Here is a 20948-nt window from a genome sequence, read left to right as displayed (position 1 = left end):
TTGATTCATTTGGAACATTATTCAATCAACAAACATGTATTGAGCCTCTCTTCTAAAGCGGGCATATCATAGGTGTGACCTAGTTTTCAATTCATTACGCTGAAAAAAAATTAGTCCTGTCCAAGTTTAATGCATAATTCACGTTTTTTAAAATGCCAATTATTTTACCCTCATTTTTAATTAGCTTTTAAAAATGAACACTACTTTAAATCGACACATTTGGTGGTACCTAGTAACTTGTGAACTGGTCAATGCTAACTTCATCACACGAAGCTGGTATCACCAGACCAGTGAGGGGGCCACAGCTGACTGCACGCTGGGAAATTCAAGAGGGAGGGTGGGCGGGAGGGAGGCTCTCTCCTTCAAAGCTGCAGCCTCTTCTCTGGACAATCACATAACTATTGAATCGAAATCAATTTGCTAAATTTGTTAAAATTAATATGTCACTGGTAATCAGAAGAAAGGAGACCCGAGACAAGAACGCTCACTCAGACTGCTCAGCTGGCGTATGATGGCGGCCAGGGTGCTGTTGGTCACACACTCGAGTTCACTGGGGATGCCCTCGGGCAGGGCTCCCCGGCACAAGTGCCGGGGTTCGATGTTCCTCTTCACTAAAGGCATGGCTCACAATCTGAAAATTAAAAAAGACAGTTTTAAAAGCTCATATTCACATTTTAACAAGCCTAGAGTTTCAACTCCCGGGAAAACTGACTCTTTTCCAGGAATCTGTATTATCCTATCATTTCTATGTGAGAGAATCGGCTCAATATGCAACAGATGTTGAATTACTTACATGAATGCCATAGATTTCAAAGATATATGGACAGCACAATCCTACTTTTGTAGAAAAAGGATGTACGCAAGATTTCCAGTTAAGCATTAGCGACTGAATACGTGCATTTTTACCTTTCCCCCACTCCGCTAAAATGACAAGAGAGAGGAAAGGCACAAGCCCACGCGTACTAAGAGAGGAAAGGACACAACAGCCCAGAACCATAGGCAGAGCTTACAGACTAGGACACAGGAAAGGCCGAACCTGGGCTGCAAAGGGTCATCGGACACTCGGGAAAGCCTTCGCCATCACCCTGGGAGTTCAAGCCACTTCTCTCCTCAAAAAGTACATTATACAGCCAAGGACATCTCAGCTTTTCGTGGAAGGAGGTATACAGAATTTCAAGCCTACCACTTATGCAGCAAATCTACTGCCCCTACAGCAGGAGAAAACCCAATGACTGGGACACACGGCCACCCTGACAGGGTGACCCACAAGGCCCAATTCACAGGAGCAGCAACCGAGAAGAGCCAAGGAGCCTGGTGGTGTCTGAGCAATGAAACCGGCCCCGTAGCCGCAATCTGGAATTCTCGTTACAGGAGACAAATAATACCTTGTTTAAGTCACTGTTGCTGGGTGTTCTGTTACTGAATTAAATTTATCCCCAACTGGTACCACGGCTCACCTCAAGAACCCGGAACTAGCGAGGCACACGGTAAATCTTTCTTTCCTTCCTTCCTTCTCCATTACCTCGGTTCACGCATCCCATAAACACCTGCTGAGCACTGACCCGACACCGGGCAGTGTGCAAGGTGACGAGGACCCAGTGGTGAGTGAAACAGACAAGGCCCCTCCCCCGCCGTGGAAGTGAGACATCGGTGCAACCGCCCAGGTCAGTGGACTCAGGTTATGAAACCCCCTGGGGGGCCCTAGGCAGCCTCTCTGTGGACGTGACTGCTGACCTGAAATCAGAAGGGTGGACAGGGTCTATCTCACAAGGGGTCTAGCAGAGGGCGAAAGTCGGGGGCAGCTGTAGAGGAAAAGCTCTGCTCAACTGGCCAGTCTTTTTATTGACTATTTCCGCCTCTTGCCCATTAAGGTGCTGGTTGAGCTCACCGACCACACCTTCCAACCCAAATACTACTTCATCCACCAACCTAGGTGCACAGCCTGTGGTACATCACTTCACCCCTCCATGCCTTCCTTTCCTCCCCACAACACGGGGATCACACCAGGACCCGCCTCACGGAGTGAGGACTTCATGCATTATTACACAAGAAACCACTTAGAACAGGGCCTGGCATGTAGGGACCCTCAAACATTGTGACTGATTGTATTAATTTTATTATATCTCATACATTGTTATGATGTTAATTCTTACTCTGATTCTAACAGTAAAAAAGGAACAGTTCACTGGCTGAAAATAAGGCTGAACCACAGAAGACGGATAACAACATCTACATTAAAATTATGTCTAAGAACATATATACACTATTATGTATAAAACAGACAACTAATAAGAACCTGCTGCATAGCACAGGGAACTCTGCTTCACTTTGCTGTCCAGCAGGAACGAACACAACACTGTAAAGCAACCATGCTTCAACTGAAAAAAAACAAAGGAAGGAAGGTAGAACTGCACGTAACCTCAGTAGCCATGGATCCATCAAACACTGAGCACCAACTGCGTACCGGCCCGATGCTGATGTCTAACACCTTCACAAGTTCAAGTGGGAGACTGAGAGGTACCAAAGGAGAAGAGACTGGAATTATCTAGAAACAGGAAGAAGTGAGGAGGAGCCCCTGACCCTTTCAACTGAAACCCTGCTGGGCCTCCTTCCATGCAGACATTGCGGTGTCCACTGGGCAGGGTGGGTTTAACAGGCCTCATGATGCTCTCACTGGCCTTCCAAGGCCATCCCATTCCCCACCCCCATCCAGAACATCAGACTGGGATGTCCCAAAGCCACATCACTGATGGGAGAATATCTGAGTCCTATTTACGGGACTAGTTTGGGGAAATCGGGCAGCCAAAGGAACTGTTAAGAGTCTGGTTCATCTCAGTGATGTTAGCCATACTTCTACATCCGTTCCTAAAACTGTTTTTCTTAAAGTATACATATGCTGACATTAGGAAGGCATAGGCACTGTCTCCCACCCCATCCTTAAACATCTTGTGATTATTAAGAATAAGAAAGGGGGGCGTCCCTGGTGGCGCAGTGGTTGAGAGTCCACCTGCCGATGCAGGGGACACGGGTTCGTGCTCTGGTCCGGGAGGATCCCACATGCCGCGGAGCGGCTGGGCCCGTGAGGCATGTCCGCTGAGCTTGCGCGTCCGGAGCCTGTGCTCCGCAACGGGAGAGGCCACAACAGTGAGAGGCCCGCGTAACGCAAATAAATAAATTAATTAAAAAAAGAATAAGAAAGGGACCAGGTGGTGACGAGAGAATCTTTATATGCATAAAAATAAACTAAAAATTTCCCAGGGTGCCAGAAAAAAGAAATGATGTCAAAGAAGAGGTACACATCCCAGGAAAGCGTGTTAAACTATGAAAATTCTAGATATACTAGTCTCTAGTCAAAAGTGTAACTATGATTTACTATGAGGTGTCATTTCTTCCTGGGAGAATCAATTAGAGCAAGAGGCTGGTAACTAGTCATAATAAACTAGAAAATCTCATAAGGCAAAAAAGAAAAATCATTAATAAACTTAATAAAAGCATAAAGTATAGGAAAGAAAAATACTGAAAACCAATCAGCAGAGACTGGAGAACTAGAAGGAAATTAGGCAACAGCAACTACAATGCACAAAAAGAGGCAGAGAGCGCTGCGGGGGCGGGGCGGGGGCACCGCTTCTACAGACGCAGGTGAGCAAGGGATGCGGAGGGGCCCGCGAGGCTCTGCACCCACCTGCTCAGAACGCCGCTCAGTGAGGACGGCCCGCACGTGAACGAGCTCTCGAATAAGTTCTCACGAGAGGGCTGTATAGGGGCTTGGGGTAAACATGAGCTCGGAGCCCGTGCTGTGTATATAACATTCTCTTCCACGTCCATCTGTATTTATTCAAGATGGAATGTCCCTCTTTCCCCGTATTTTTCGACCTCTGACAGCCCCAAAACTTGCCAGTCTGACACCCCCTGGCCCACCACCCATATTTCTTTGGGTCCACCGTCGTTCAGATACACAAAATCCTAACTATACACGCACCCCGCAGACGTCCCACCTGCACGTCCAAAGCAGGCCAAGCGGTCCGCACCTCCCCCTCCTTCCCTGACTGGGTGGCTCTCGTCAGATGTGCCATCACGTCGTCATCCTGGCGTATCTGGGGCTAACACGCCGTTTCCCACAAGCCGTCCTGAAAACCACACCAGCCTCTTCGGAGCCCCCCACTGCCGCCCAGCCCCGCCCAGCCCCCGCTGAAGTCCTTCAGGTTTACACTTGAGACACCGCCTCTGGCATCTGGTGAGCTGCCTGGAGGCTCCGTGTGTCCCTGACAGACTCATGATGAAGGTGCCCCGCCTGTGATGCTATCAGGGCACAAAAGAGAAAAGCTTAAGTCTCTACAGGGGCGTTAACCACATCTTGTCCTTTCTGGATTCTGATGCTTCGACACCGACACCGGAGCCCACGCTCAGCCTGCAGGGGCTGCCCCCCCACCGCCCCGGGACTGGCCAAATCCTGAACTCACCTTTCCCATCAAACCCACCAGTGCAGGGCCCTCGCCACCACCTCCGCTGCTCTCAGCAGGCCACCTTCCACCTGCCCTCATCACCCAGGCGCCAGACACCAGGGGTGACCTCACACCCCGGAGCCCCTGAGATTATTCAAATGAGCTGCTCCTAAACCCGCTCACCCTGCCTCACCGGTGCCTCCGTGAAAATCCACAAGACAGGCTCCTTCCCCCAGATACCCACCCCTTGCCTCCCGACGGCCCTGGTGCTTCCCCGTGTGGCCCCCTCCCCTGGGAGCTGGGAGGGACTCACTCTCTTGTCAGTGGCAGTTGTCTCTGGATCCACTGGCTTCACTGTACCTTGTGTCTCCTATTAATACACCATGTTCTAAACAGTGAGAGGTCTGAGAAGGAGTCAGAAAAGGCTGCGTGTCAGACGCTCACACGGCTCCCCGCTTACTACCCCAAGCACCCCACAGAGCCGGTGTGCCTGCACTGGGCCAGCGCAGAGGGCGGCTCTCTCCCCAGGGCAGACCGTACACTGCCCAGATTTCAGAGCTGAGTCTATCGACTGTTCCCCACGAAGCCCTTCACAGCCCACACCATGGCTCGAGCATCCCAATGATGCCCATATACACACACACACACATGTATGCCTATCTGCCCCTCCCTGGGCACCTGGCCTATTGTTGTTCAGTATTTCAGCTCTAATTAATCCCAGCCTTCACTTCTCACTGTCATCACACCTAGATGTGGGGTCCCCACACCGGTCTAAATACACAAGACAACAGAGAGAGGACATGCTGCCGTCTGTATAATTTCAGAAGAGTTGCATTTCACAGCTCCTTTTGAAAGTTCTAATCACCCAGCAATGACTTTTATGGCTTTCCTGTCAGTGTGAAGTACTCTAACAGATGTATTTTTTCCCAGACAGCCGTTATCTGACACGAATCCAGTTTTGAATAAATGGAAGAGCAAAGAAGAGGTAAAGGAGAAAATGTTGAGTCAATGGATTCTCTTGAAAACGCTTTGCAATTACAGAAACAGACATGTAATGAGCGAATCCAACCAGTCACCAGCAAACAACTTCCATGTGCTTCACCATCCCATCCCTGGAACGTCCCAACCATTCTTCAAAGCCGCCCTACGTGCTAAGAAAAAAAAACCTAACACTGCTAATCAAATGCTTAAGGACTATTCGAGGTAGCATAAGGTTTACTGTTAATCCTGCAGTTTGTCCAACTTTTCTAGGAAGTGTCTCCGTTTACAGACACACCCTGGTTCACGCAACTGTCAACTAGATTCCAGGCACGACGGAAACCAGGCCAGGGCCCCTCCCCCGGAACCAGGAAGTGGGACCACCATGTCCAGATTAGTCGCTGCTCTTTGGATCAGCAGAGATGGAGAACTCTTCACCACTTGAGAGGGAGGCTGACGGTCAGTCAGCAGCAAGGAATGAGAATGGGGCCGCTGAGAGGAACCAGCAAAGACCAGACGGCGACAGGGCTCCTGCAGACCTCAGCCCACCAGGACGGAATCTTCTCCTACGCCCCCACCCCGGGGTCGGACGTGCATCACGCAGGATGGCTCGTCCAGCCTCCTCTCCTCTTTTCACACAGGCACATCCCCCGTCAAACTTCTGCAGGTGGGATCCCATAAGGACACAGAATAATACAAGTGGACATTAGACGTTGATTTTTGCGTCACCTTTTCAAAATAACCCCGAGTCAGTGTGTACTAATTACACCTTCCGTGGCTTCCTTACAGGCTGTATGGAGGCTCACGTGAAAATGTGTGCTGGGCAACAAAAGGTAAGATACTAATGATCTTATTACTTTAATATTAATATCACATTCATTACTAAAATAAGATACTTTGGGCCTCCCTGGTGGCGCAGTGGTTAAGAGTCCGCCTGCCGATGAAGGGGATACGGGTTCGTGCCCCGGTCTGGGAGGATCCCATATGTCGCGGAGCGGCTGGGCCCTTGAGCCATGGCCGCTGGGCCTGCGCGTCCGGAGCCTGTGCTCCGCAACGGGAGAGGCCACAACAGTAAGAGGCCCGCATACCGCAAAAAGAAAAAAAAAAAATAATAATAATAAGATACTTAATATTTCCCATCTAATTCTGCTTATTGTACAATTAACCTAAACCTGAATTTTTCCTGTACTTTTACTCATTATGCAACTAAATGTCTGCAAACTGGCATTTAACTTCTCCAAGTAGTACTCTTGTAATTAAAGTCAAAGGATTAAAGAATTTTAGAATCATGTCAATGTGCTTTCTACTTTCACTCAAACTTCCCTATCTTCCAATAACTTATTTACCCTCTTTTTAAAATTCCATATACTGAAACTCTTCAGTTCTCCTACAGCATGATTAATTGGAATGCTTTTTTTTTCTTAAAAAAAATTATAGAAGCAATTCCACAGATGTTTAAAATAGTATGAAGTTCTCAGAATGTCCCTTTCCACGGCCATTCCTGTCCACGTGAACCATCTGGAAGATCTCTTTCGGGCAAGCAGTCGACTTTGTAATACAAACACAATGAGTGGATTTTTCCAGACATCCTACTGCTGGTGGTTTTCATTGTGTTCAGAGGACATGCTTTGGCTGACTTTAACTCCCTTAAATTTGCTGAGATTTGTTTTATGGCCCAGAAACGCCCGATTGTGATCATTCCCCAGTTTATATTGCGATTGTAGAAAGGGTTGATTGGATGCAGAGTGTAACTTAAAGAAACTGCACTAAGTCCTTATTACATATTTAAAACTATATTACCGATGGCCCTGGTTGAGTGCACAAAACTGACAAAACTGTGATGCATTTCTGTCTCCACCCTGCAGCCATAAGGATTTCCTGAGTCTGGAGAACACGCACAGCTCAGAGAACCTGACAGCGTTAATGATCCTTTCTTTTCTGCTCCCGATGTGCTGGTAACCTCTGCTCTGACGGCCACATGCCTGGCAGTTACAGTGCAGCACGTAGCAGAGGAAATCACAGGCCCGGACTCTCCTGCACACAGAAGACTACACGTGTGCCTACTGCACATGTCTGGATTTTTAATCACATTGACTTGTATGTAGGAGTTGTGTCCTCAGAAAAAACGTGATCCCAGCACATGTGGCCCCATCCCTGCGCCCGCACAGAGCCGGTCCTCTGATGCCCACCATGTTTCCCGCTGTGCCCCTCTGACTGTGAGGGGCAAGGACCGTGTCTGCTCCTCCCTGGCTTTACGGGACCCCGCTTGCCTGCCGACGTTCCCCGGAAGATACCCACAAGGCCGTCACATTCCCGCAGCCAGAGGAAGAGCCTGGGCTTCCTCCACGCCCACCCTGTTCTGTGATCTTCTAGAACGACACTGCCTCACCTCTTTTACGTAAGCTTCAGGGGAAAGTCGTGAAGAAGTCGGGGGCGAAGTGGGGGAAAAGACTGCATAAGTGTAACAGTCGTGTTTCACTGGGATAAATGTCTATCTAGGCTTTGTTACTGGAACACGGTCTGTAGGCTTCTGCGTGATGAGGGACAGAAAGGCACAGAGGAACTGGAGGATGTGGGCTCCAGGCCCAGTTCTGCCACTGGCTCTGCGTGACCCCGTGCAGGTTTCTTAACCAAGGTGGGCCTCAGTTTCCTCCTCCGAAAAAACAGATTTGCGCTCACAGGGCCCCCGAGCTCTGGTGTGCTTTCCTTCCTTCCAGTTAGATATTCAGCTGGCTTCCAGAAATATCCATATTGGATTCGCCTGTGCTCCAAACACCTCGTGGATTTTTATTATACTTTAGCCAATGGAAACACAAAGAATAAACATCAAAAATAAGACAGGGCTTCCCTGGTGGCGCAGTGGTTGAGAGTCCGCCTGCCGATGCAGGGGACACGGGTTCGTGCCCCGGCCCGGGAAGATCCCACATGCCGCGGAGCGGCTGGGCCCGTGAGCCATGGCTGCTGAGCCTGTGCGTCCGGAGCCTGTGCTCCGCAATGGGAGAGGCCACAACAGTGAGAGGCCCGCGTACCGCAAAAAAAAAAAAAAGACAAAATCCCTTTCCTCGAGGAGTAATGGTTCAGTGAGAGAGGCAGGCATATCAATAAAGTTACAATCCAGGGTGACAAGCACTAGTTTAAAGTATTTCTCATACCTGGGAAATTAAAACACAACTGGAAAGACTTCACTGGGGGGTGGGGAGCTCACACCGCTTCACCGGCCCTGCAGCGCAGGCTCGGCGCACGGAGGCTACTCTGGAAACATCAGGCGGTGGAGGAATGCAGTTCGTTCCCAAGGGTTGGAAAGTATCATCTCGGTTTGGCTCAACAACCTCAACAAGTAAATAAGAAGTACCCCAGGGGAAAAAAGCAGATTTATGTCTATGGAATAACATAGTGATGTGAAACCCCTGTCAAGTGCTTGTTTTTGGAGGACGCTCAGAGATAAGAAATGGTCGCTTGTCTTTTATGGGCTACAAAACATCCCCTGGACATTTTTTCAGGTGGACGCTAACATCTGGTTCTAACTGAAAAGGCAGAGAGTAGAGGCTGAGGCAGAGCTTCCTCTGCACCAGCGTGTTCACCACTGGCTCCTGTCTTGTCGTCTGTCTGCTGTCGAAAGAAACCTCAAGGCCAGAAAAAGTGAAGAAAATAACCTACCACGAGTGGGATATGGAGAAGCAAGTGGTGGACAGCACCCAGTAAGTGAAGAACAATCCATGGTCTCTGCCCCGCCCTCCTCTCCTGGGCATCACGGGGGTGGCCATGGGGCTCAAGAAAGCTTCTCTTCTAGAACCTTCCACCAGTTATCTGGGTATCTATATTTAAATGGACTTTTAAGCTCTGTTATGTCCATCTTAAGTTTGGATTGTTTTTTTTTTTAATTTAAAGTGATGAAACAGAATTATTTTTAAGGCAGAACAAGAAAATTTTTAAACAAAATTTTCTCTGCCATTTGAGCCACTACCCTCCCCCTTTAGTGTGCACTTTGCATCTGTATCACACATTATATTAACTGGATCCCCTTAAAGACACAGGAATGCCTGCTCACCCAAAAAAAGCAACTTCCTACTGGTGCCAGTGAGGCAATGGCTTAGGAATAACATTCCTTTCTCAATCCTGCAAGGGGTCACCATGACCCACTACTCGCCTTGTTGGGCTCACAAACTGTCAATATGTTCCTTTGATGTATGACTCTTTGTCTCAAAAACTTATATAACGTGTGCTTTGACCTCCAATGAGCAGAGTCTTCAGAGATTTCTAAAAGACTGCCTCCTGGGTTATAATCTTCAGGATGGCCTGAATAAAATTTTCTCTTTCTTTCTTAGATTGACTATTGATTAATTTTTCATCAACAAATTACTTAATTCCTTTTAGATGTAAAACGCTTTAAAAATATATTCGTATTTTATTTCTAAGTCATTTTATAGTGTCTTGGTATCCATATAATCAGACACTCAGTACATTTGGGACTGCAGAATATACTTTATATTTGAGCCTACACCTGTTTTCTATTTCTCTGTTGCATATAAAAGTTTATTCTGATTCATGTTACTAATCCAGGAACCTCAGAGATGCTTTTACCAGGAACTGCTTTCCTTCCCTGTTTTGACCAGCCAGATAAAACCAGCTACTTAAATAAACTTTTTTAAAGATAAATGGAACCTGGGAGATCTAGACTGTAAAATAATCCCAGTCACTCCCAAAAGCTTCATTCTAGAGTAAAGGGGGAAAAATTGCTAATCAAATGGATGAAAGTGCAAATCACTTATTGAATGAAGGTCTTACATGCAAAACAAAGAACTCTCAAAACTCAATAATAAAACTATCCAATTAGAAACATGAGCAAAATATATGAACAGACACTCCACAGAAGACAGACAGATGGCAAATAAGCACCTCAAGGACATTTCACAGCATCAGTCATTACCCATGAAGGAGATGCAAATTAAAACCACAAGGAGATGGCACTGCACACCTATTAGAATGGCTGAAGGCAAAACCACTGACCACACCAAACATCGGTAAGAATGTAGAGAAACCGGAACTCTCTGCTGAAGGAAATGTAAAACAACCCAATCACTTTGGAAAACAGTTTGGCAGTTTCTTAAAAAGTTAAATGCACACTTAACAGAACGACCCTAGGAACCATTTCACTCCTGGGAATTTATGCAGAAAAAATAAAAGCATATGCCCAGGGACTTCCCTGGTGGTACAGTGGTTAGGACTCGGAGCTCCCAATGCAGGGGGCCTGGGTTTGATCCCTGGTCAGGGAACTAGATCCCACAGGCATGCCGCAACTAAGGAGCCCGCCTGCCATAACTAAGACCCAGCATGACCAAATAAATTAATTAATTAAAAAAGAAAAAAAAGCACATGCCCACACAAAGACCTGTACATGAATGTTCATACAGTTTGATCTGCAAAAGCCAAAAACAACCCCAAAATAGAAACGACCCCAAAAACCATCCATAGGTGAGTGGATAAACAAACTGCACTTCTTTTTTTTTTTTTTTTTTGCGGTACGCAGCCCTCTCACTGTTGTGGCCTCTCCCGTTGCGGAGCACAGGCTCCAGACGCGCAGGCTCAGCGGCCATGGCTCACGGGCCCAGCGCTCCGCGGCATGTGGGATCTCCCGGACCGGGGCACGAACCCGTGTCCCCTGCATCGGCAGGCGGACTCTCAACCACTGCGCCACCAGGGAAGCCCAACAAACTGCACTTCTTAGCAACAACGTGGAATGAATTACTGATACGGGAAACAACAAGGATGCATCTCAGATGGCTATGCTGAACAAAGGCCAGACAATAAAAGAGTGCACACTGTAGGGGTCCTTCTACATAACTATGATACTGTGATTTATAATAACAAATACGTATTTGGTCTTCATCACCATTAATGGCACAGAGCTCCTAGAACTCTTGGAATTTCCTAAGTGATAAGAGTTATAAAGGAGTCTTTTGAGACAAACCAACCCCTCTGAACCACACTTGCGTATGTTAATGAAGTGACTTCTGGACCTTCCCCTAAGGATGGGGGCTGCTTGCCAGGAGTACCAACCCAGTGATTAGAAGGTTGGAATTTTCAGTCCCACCCGCAGACCTCTGGGGAAAGGAGAGGGGCTGGAGACCAAGTTCAGTCACCCACGGCCAATGATCTAACGAATCGTGCCTGTCACGAAGCCTCCATAAACCCCCCAAAAGGATGGGGTTCAAGAGCTCCTAGGCTGGTGAACCGGATGCATCCACATGCCAGAAGGGTGGTGCACCCCAAACTCACGGGGTTCGGGGCCTGCCAGACCTCACCCTCTGCGTCTCATCATCAAGCTGCTCATTCACATCCTTGAAGGTCCTCGTAACAGCCTGATCATCCACCTAGTAGGTAAACTGGTTTCCTGAGTTCTGTGCACCATCAAGCTCAGACAGGGGTCATGGGAACCTTGGATTTACAGCCAGTCGGCCAGAAGTGCAGATAACAAAGGAAGCTGGGGGGCTTGGGCGGGGGTGGGGGGATCTTGTGGGACAGACCCTTCACCTGTGGGATGGGTGTCCTCTCCACCAGATAAACGTCAGAACTGAGTTGAACTGCAAGCCACCTGGCCGGTGTCACCAAACTGCCTGCCGTGGGGACACCACACGTCTGGTGTCAGAGTGAAGAAGCAGGAGACACACAGAGGACTGCTTTTCCTTTACAGTAACATTCTGGAAACGCAAACCAATCTCACGACAGAGAGCAGATCCGTGGTTGCCTGGAGATGCGGGAGAGACGGGGGGAGGGTGACAAAGGCCGGAGGAACCTCCCATGGGCGACGGCCTGCGCGCTCACGGCTGTGTGCACAGGTCAGAACTTACCAGACTGTACCTTTCAAATATGCATCATTTACTGTTGGTCAATTACGCCTCAATAAAGCTTTAAAAACTGGATCCGTGGGGTTGGATAAGAGATAAGGGCAGAATACAAATTGGGAGATGCCTGGAAATGTATTTCCTATTTAGATTTTGACACGATGGTCAGGTAGAAAGAATTACTGTGAGCCACAGACATGGGACGAAAGACCACGACAGAAAAAAACAGAAAAAGATAAATTTAGCAATTCGTCAGGCGCCACAGTTAATGGCTCGATGAATACAGCAAACAGAAATGCTAACTCACTTCCTAGGAAAAGTTTTCCTCCTACAGAGTTCCATCCTCCAAAGTGGACGTGTCCCCGCTCCACGATCAGGGAGCGGGCAGTGCAAACAGTGAGCACAGACAGCCGTCCTGAGAGGGGCCTGGCCCTGGCACAGCAGCCGAACAAGCCAGACCAGCGAGCAGAACCCAAGTTCTTCAGGATCTCAATCCCGCTACACCCCAGTCCTCACCTACAAGACGGAAGTAACACCTGCCTGCTCCCCTCCGAGGGCTCCGATGAGACCTCCGATGAGATGGTACACCAAGGCCACGAACAGCGTAAAGTGGATCCCAAACCCCAGATACTACCCCTGTGAAGGAATCAGTGCTTACCTGACACATTAAAAAACTAACTCTGTACCTCCCTTTTCCCTTTAGTTGGACAAGAAGGGGAAGAATGGTTTACCAGCACCACAGTCAGGCTTTGATCACACTGTGATGCGTAGGAAAGGCTCCTAAGCTGCTCACCCCAATATTATTATCACTGTTTATGATCCACACTAAGTGTCTGTTCCACGAATGCCCTTTTAAATAAAACTAAAATTGTTAGCTTCTTATTCAAAGTACAATAAACATATGACCTATGGACACTTTATAAAACACAACATTAAACTGACTGAACACTGCATTATTTTCATAACATGAAACACATGAATAAACCCTCAGAAGCTAAAACCATCCAGAGTGCTTTAGCACTTGTGAGGGTGAACTGATCTCAAAGAATTTTCAGGGACTCAGACTCTACCTGTATGACCTATGACCTCAAGGTTTAATTCTCAAAAGCCTCTAGTTTTTGTTTCCAATTATTTACTTGACCATAAACTGAAAGTCTTCTCAAAGATTAGGCAGCATCTCCTCTTTTTGTTAAGAAAGATGTAGCACTTATTTTTCTTTGCCCTACTCTTTTGCACCAATTACTTGAGAATAACATTCACCAAACAAATTAACGAAGAAAATCCAAAACGCATTAAAAATAAATTTAAGCTCCTAGGGGAAACAACAAACTATAAGATATAAAATTAGATCATTTACCAAGTGTGTAAAGAAAACACTACCAGCATAGCCTGAAATATCCACTTGAACCATATGGAATTACCACTTTTGTTGGTCAAAAATAGCCAAACGTTGGCAATTCATATGAATGACATCCTAAAATAAGGTCAAAATAGCAGTAAAGCTGTAGAACCTACCAACTGTTCCCTAGCAGACATGCTACAAATCTTGAGTCTGTATTTTTAGAAACCAAAAGCATCCTGATGGCAATATTTCTGGCAACTAGAAGCTGTGTTCATGAAAGATAGTTAAGATAAACTGAATGGTTATTTTAGTTAACCACTCCCAACTGTTTGCACTATGAAAGTACCAGAGAAATACTAGTAAAATGTCTAAAATTTGCAACACTTGGTCTCAAAACATCAAGCCTGGCATCCTATCAGCTTCATTCTTCTCAACATAGTCCAACAGGTGAACTGTGATCATTCGGGGTTTCTAGTTCACTTTATAGAAAATCAACCAGTGGAACAAAATCATAAAGCTAACGATGGTAAACCCGTTAAAGGTGATAAATGGGAACATTTTACTTACCTAAGCATTTTACTATATACGTTATGTCATTCACACCCCACTACAACCTTATGGGCTGGCACTGCCCTCGCTTAACAGATAAAGAACTCAGGGCTCAAAAATTAACTTATCCAGGGCTTCCCTGGTGGCGCAGTGGTTGGGAGTCTGCCTGCTAGTGCAGGGGACGCGGGTTCGAGCCCTGGTCTGGGAAGATTCCACATGCCACGGTGTGGTTAGGCCCATGAGCCACAACTACTGAGCCTGCACGTCTGAAGCCTGTGCTCCACAACAAGAGAGGCTGCGATGGTGAGAGGCCCGCACACCGCGATGAAGAGTGGCTCCCACTTGCCACAACTAGAGAAGGCCCTCGCACAGAAACGAAGACCCAACACAGCCAAAAATAGATAAATTAATAAATGCAACAGTGCTTACTAGATCATAAATTTAAAAAAAAAATTAACTTATCCAAAGTGACATGACTCATAAGTATAAGAACTTAAAACTCAAAACCAGTTCTGATGGGTGCCAAAGTCTTATGATGTTTCTGCAACTAAGACCCTCTACCAGCATCACCATCTGAGGGTCCATGGTCTCTCAGATGCTCTGAGGAATATTTTCAATGTTTTCAGCAGCTTATCAAGATTATTATCCTCCTTTTACAGATAAGGGAAAGGAGGATCACGGATTTACGTGGATTTTGCTCAAAAGCTTAACTAAGCCTCTATGTTTTTAGCATTTGAACCCAAGATCTTCCATAACTTCTAAATGTACACTCCTCCTCTGTGCCATACCAAGTACTTAGCACCAAGTGACAGGGCCGGTAACATGTAATGAAATGCACACAATTATTAAATTTGTTTAATATTTGTAAGTATTCGACTTAGGCTGAAAGACAATTTCATTGCAAGAGACTTAGAAATGATTCCAGTAAAACCACCCAGAGACACTGTCCTGTCATATAATTCTCCCAGACAACTGGGACCAGGACTCAAGATTTTCTCAGTTCCACACTGCCAACCACCATAAAAAGAAGCAAGTACTTGGAAATTACATAGCAGCAATTAAAAGGCACAATATGTGTCTTGTATTATTATACAAAACACGTCAGTATATTCTAAGAACTGTTAACTTCTCCAAAGTTAAGTGAGAGTTGTAACAGATTTAACAAATAATGTTGTTTGCCCTCACAAAGTTTTAGAGGACATCTTAATATTGTTTCAGATAGCCTTTTTCTTTAAATTAAAAAACAAAGGCTATTTAATGACGTTTAAACCAATGCGTAACTTTTAAATACTACACGTGGCTTTCCAGTTATATTAACGGAAAGAAAATGCTGAAATAAGACTCTCACAATAGATTATTTTGACTTTTAACTTTAAACGTTAAAGAACAGTAATTTAAACCCACAAGTGATGTAAATGTTGCCTTGCTTTTATGATTTTCAGATCATGACCACAGAAACCAAAATGTAGTAGATTTTATGTGCTGGCATTCAACAGCTATTCCCAACTCCTGTTCTCCCTTCTATATCACAGAGGCTGGCAGGCTAAACCAATGTTTCTCAGGCCCCTTGCTAGGGGAGTTCTAAATTTGCTTTTGCTTCTTTCCCTATCCATATGCCTTTTATTTCTTTTTCCTGCTTTATTGCACTGACTAGGACAATTCTGAATAGCAACGTTGAGTGACTATCCTTGCCTTGCTCCTAATGCTAGGCAAAAGCATTCAGTCTTCCACCAGTAATTTTAAGATCAGCTGTAGGTTCTTCATAGATAGCTTTTATCAAGTTCAGGAAGCTCCCTTCTACTCCAACTTTTTTGAGTTTCCTTCTATTCTTAGTTTTCTGAGTTTTTAATCATGACTGGATGATGAATATTGTTAAAAGCTTTTTCTACATCTATTGAGTTGATCATAGGGGTTTTAAAAATTCTGTTGTTTAGTTTGTTGATATTGTGAATTATTCCTGCATTTCTGGAATAAATGATCCTTTGGCATGATATATTACCCTTTCTGTATAAACTGTATTTAATTTGTTAATATTTTGTGGAGAAATATCTGTTTTTTGTTTCAGAGTAATACTGACCTCATAAAATAGTTTTCTGAAGGGTTTGTATATAATTGGTATTATTTCTTTCTTAATAGGTTGGCAGAATTCACCAATGAGACCATGTGGGCCTAGAGCTTTCTTCTGGGGACAATTTTTAACTACAAATCCAATTTCTTTAATAAAGAGCTATACAAGTTACCCATTTCTCTTTTTTTTAAGATTTTTTGATGCGGACCATTTTTAAAGTCTTCATTGAATTTGTTACAATATTGCTTCTGTTTTATGTCTTGGCCTTTTGGCTTGCAAGGCATATGGGATCTTAGCTCTCCAACCAGGATCAAACCCACACCCCCTACATTGGAAGGCGAAGTTCTTAACCACTGGACCGCCAGGGAAGTCCCTATCCATTTCTTCTTGAGTGAGGTTTGGTAGGTTGTATCTTTGATGGAATTTGTCCATTTATCTAAGTTATCATATGTATTAAGTGGCTCATAGTATTTCCTTATCTTCCTATTAATATCTGTAGGATCTATATTGATGGTCTCTCTTTTCTGATATTAGAAATTTTTGCCTCTTCTCTCTCTTTTTCCTAATCAGTATGACTACAGGTTTGTCACTTTTATTGATCTCATCAAAGAAACAGCTTTTGGTTTCACTGATTTTTTTCCTTTTTTTTTTTTTCCCGTTTTTTATTTCATTGTTTTCTGCTCTTATCTTTATTATTTTCTTCCTCTGCTTGTTCTGGGTTTAATTTGCTCTTTGCCTTCTAGTTTCTTTTTTTTTTAATTTATTTTATTGAAGTATAATTGATTTACAATGCTGTGTTAATTTCTGCTGTACAGCAAAGTGATTCAGTTATACACATATATATTCTTTTTCATATTCTTTTCCATTATGGTTTATTACAGAATATTGAATATAGTTCAATGCCTTCTAATTTCTTTTTTTTTAACATCTTTATTGGAGTATAATTGCTTTACAATGGTGTTAGCTTCTGCTTTATAACAAAGTGAATCAGCTATACATATACATATATCCCCATATCTCTTCCCTCTTGCGTCTCCCTCTAACCCTCCCTATCCCACCCTCTAGGTGGACAGAAAGCACTGAGCTGATAAAGTAAAAGTTTACATTATTGTTTCAAAACTTCTGTTTTCTAATATAAGCCTTTAACACTATAAATTTCCCTTTGCAGTACTGCTTTAGGAACATCCCATAAATCTTATTGTATTTTCATTTTCATTCAATTCAAGATATTTTCTAATTTCCCTTGTGACTTCCTCTTTGACCCATGGGATCTTTATAATGTGATATTTAATTTCAAAATATTTGGTGATTTCCCAAACATCTGATACTGATTTCTAGCTTAATTCTGCTGTGGTCAAAGAATTCAGACATATTCCTGGAAAATTACCTGTAACATGGAAGTATGGGAATCAACATCAATTTTTGGATAGAAAGTTACTGGAGCGCCATGGCCAAGGTCAAGGGGAGGCAGGATTAGAGGTCAAGGCTCCTGGCACGCCCCCCACACAGATACCGAGAGTAATGCCATCTCAGAACCAAGGCTTGTCATTCTCCCTCTGCCCTTAATGCGAAAAAGGACAATTCCACAAACATCACGTGACTTTTTCACTCTGTAAAGCAGGCGAGACAGACGGCAGAATTCTGTACAGAAGGAAAGTGAGGTTCCAAGCAGGACCTGCCTTCCCAGTCCACCATCCTCGTTACTCTTGAGGCATTCCTCAAAGGTAGAGAAATACAGGTCATTCAAACCCGTAAATAATTCAAAACCTCATTTGAGCCACTGTTGGAATCACCACTCCACTTCAGAGTGAGTTACAGTAACACCTGAGGAGGTTTAAGTTTTATCATCTCGGCTTCTCATACCCACTCGTCATTAACAAGATCCAAAAAAATAACGAACTGGTTAAACCTCAGGAAACAGAAAGTAAATGGGCAAAATATATAGGGGGGGAAATGAGACCCCAGTTTAATGAGTCAAAAACTGCATATGCATACTTGTTCACGTAAAAATTAATAGGAAATAAATATATCAAATTATAGTTTTTCTCTTTCAACCTCTCACTGTTGATTAGGACCAAAAGCTCTAAAATATTATCTGCTGTTAATATTTATATATTAAAATATATTGATATTTTAATATTTTGAAACACTAACATATTTTATCCTACTCCATTTCAAATTAAAATTCTAAACTATAATGTTATAGAAATTAAATGGCTTTAAGGGTAAAAGGCACACAGTCTTACCGTGTAACTGTTGACTTATGGGTTGCAGAAATGTCCCTCAGGTAGCATCACCACTTTGGCTCAGATATCAGTAGTAACAGCAATCAAAATTAAAACTAAGAAGAAAGAAAAAGAAAAAGAATTAAATACCAGCAAGCAAAATGCATTCACGTCTCCAAGAAAGTCTTAAATTCAAATTTCACATTCCAATAATTTCGTCAAGGGAGCTCTAGTCCCAGAACTAGTTCTTTTTAAGTTAGTTTAAGCAGGGAGTTAATAAGGAATGTGAATTCCGGTATAATTCCCAATCTCTATCCTGGAATAAGCTCTGAAATTAACTTTAAGGCATGGTAAATAACAGCCAAAGGGAAGAAAAACAAAAAAGCCCAGTATACCACAGGTCTATTCAACTGAACTGCTTACACACATTTTAGGTTTGTGACCGCCCACGATTAACTGAATACAGATCATTCGCATAAGAACTCAAGTCAATAAAAATCTTGGTGATCACTTCACAAATATTTTAATAGTACAGGTGGGGATAAAACAGTAACAACGACTTAATACCTGCTGAACTGGCCCTAGAAACTGTTTCCAGGATAACTGATATTAACAGCAACCTACAGAGTTATCTGAAGATAAACACTGTTTGCAGTACCAAAAATATAGTACAGTTTCCTACCCAAATAGAGTTACCACTCACTTAGGAAAATACATTTAAGAAACACGTACAGAACAAGCATTCGTTCATTCAGCAAAACATTTCCAAGCATCTTGCCTAAGTTGGCCCGCCTTTAAACCCTGCAGACACAAAAATGACTGAGAAAACGCGTGCTCATGAAAGAACTGGGTCCTGCAAGGGTGACTGATGCACGTAGACAATTGTAATACAGTAGATGCAGGAAAGAGCCGGGCAGCCCAGAAGTGGGCTGGAGTACAGCAAAAGCCTCGTGGGAGGTCAAGGAAGAGCAGGGAGGGAAAAGGCCATGCAGGCCCTGGAAGGGAGGGGGTGTGATCTCCGTAGGGAAGAAAGCAACCTGAAGTCTAGAAGGGACTGTCTGGCTGTGCGTGAATTGTATGTGGGCCAGTGGACAATGAGAACGTCCACAGTTAAGACTGTCACCATCCTTTTGAAAGTGTGAAAAAAAAAATAGAAAGGTCATTCGATAATACCACACATGTCCTCCCGGTTTGCTCAGTTAGAATTAAAAGCAGCACATAACTTCCTCCCGCTTCCTTCGGAGCAGCTGGACAGCACTTGATGATGCGAAAGTGACTTTTTCCTGTCGTTTGCATAAGTGATCATCCTATCTCCAAATACAGAGAAGCATCCCTGGGTTTTAGATTATCCAGGCCAAATTTCACCTGAACCAGAGCACCTTATTTGCATGATTTTGAAAGTAACCAGCACTTTGTAACTATACAACTAACTGTACCTAAGGGCAATCCAAATGTGTGTGTCGTGGATGACCCTTTACATTCGCAATCATGTGTTAACTCTTCCTTTGGGAAACACAACTATGAATGTTCCCATTTGTGTGAAAGGCTATGGAAGTAGAATTCTGTTACTAGTTATCCCTTGGTGAATGCCTTACTGAGGACTAAGCAGAGTGCCGAGTCACCTAGGATCAACTTAATCTTCACAAGGCAGGACTGAAAAATGTTGCCCGCCATCAAGCTAGCAGCCACTGCAGCTGCCCTGACGGTGCGCCCTGAGGGGATTCAGGATGGAGAAAAATAGGATACTGGTCCTAGATGGTTAAGATGCACGTCTAAGGAAGAATGTCAAAGAGCCCAGACCCTTGCATCTTCCCATACATAGAAAAACACTAAAATCATTACCTTGAGATGTTTGGGTTTTGTGATTGGTAGTCATCTTTGGATGTTCCTCTACATGCCCCTCCCCCCCACCCCCACCCCCACCCCCAGCAAACACTCCTATCCTGGCTCCCTCCTCACCTCTCTGGAATACTTCCTCAGAGTATCTGAGAGGCTGTCTCCCGGGCTATAGTCCTCGGTAAATTCCCAAATAAAACATAACTCAAAGTATTTAGCTTGTGTGATTTTCTTCAGTCAACACAGGTAACATCTCCATTAAAAAATGAGGAAATTGGGCTTCCCTGGTGGTGCAGTGGTTGAGAATCTGCCTGCTAATGCAGGGGACACGGGTTCGAGCCGTGGTCTGGGAGGATCCCACATGCCGCGGAGCAACTAAGCCCGTGAGCCACAACTACTGAGCCTGCGCGTCTGAAGCCTGTGCTCCGCAATAAGAGGCCGCGATGAAGAGTGGCCCCCGCTTGCCACAACTGGAGAAAGCCCTCGCACAGAAACAAAGACCCAACACAGCAAAAATAAATAAATAGATTTTAAAAATGAGGCAATCGAGGATGGGAAGGTGACTTGCCCAGGCCGACACAGCTTGGAAGAGGCGGAGCCAGGACAGGGCTGTCCGGCCACCATCACTGCTCTTAGTGACTGTTATCAGATGGCCTCCACTGGATG

At 44.7% G+C, this 20948-nt stretch overlaps 1 protein-coding gene across 3 annotated transcripts in view; it reads right to left on the bottom strand.

Moving 5' to 3' along the window:
- WASF3 (WASP family member 3) overlaps positions 1 to 20948 on the bottom strand; it is a 94970-nt gene that overhangs the window by 39823 nt on the left and 34199 nt on the right. For all 3 annotated transcript variants that reach the window (XM_060080161.1, XM_060080160.1, XM_060080162.1), the window contains exons 2-3: positions 18468 to 18562; positions 489 to 631 (exon numbers count right to left, since the gene is read on the bottom strand). In XM_060080161.1, the coding sequence (XP_059936144.1) occupies positions 489 to 621 (133 nt within the window). In that variant the 5' untranslated portion in view covers positions 622 to 631; positions 18468 to 18562. The remainder of the gene's footprint in view (positions 1 to 488; positions 632 to 18467; positions 18563 to 20948) is intronic.

This window comes from Mesoplodon densirostris, chromosome 17, assembly GCF_025265405.1.
Source record: "Mesoplodon densirostris isolate mMesDen1 chromosome 17, mMesDen1 primary haplotype, whole genome shotgun sequence".
Classification (NCBI taxonomy): Eukaryota; Metazoa; Chordata; class Mammalia; order Artiodactyla; family Ziphiidae; genus Mesoplodon; species Mesoplodon densirostris.
This window is presented reverse-complemented; position numbering and strand designations above follow the sequence as displayed.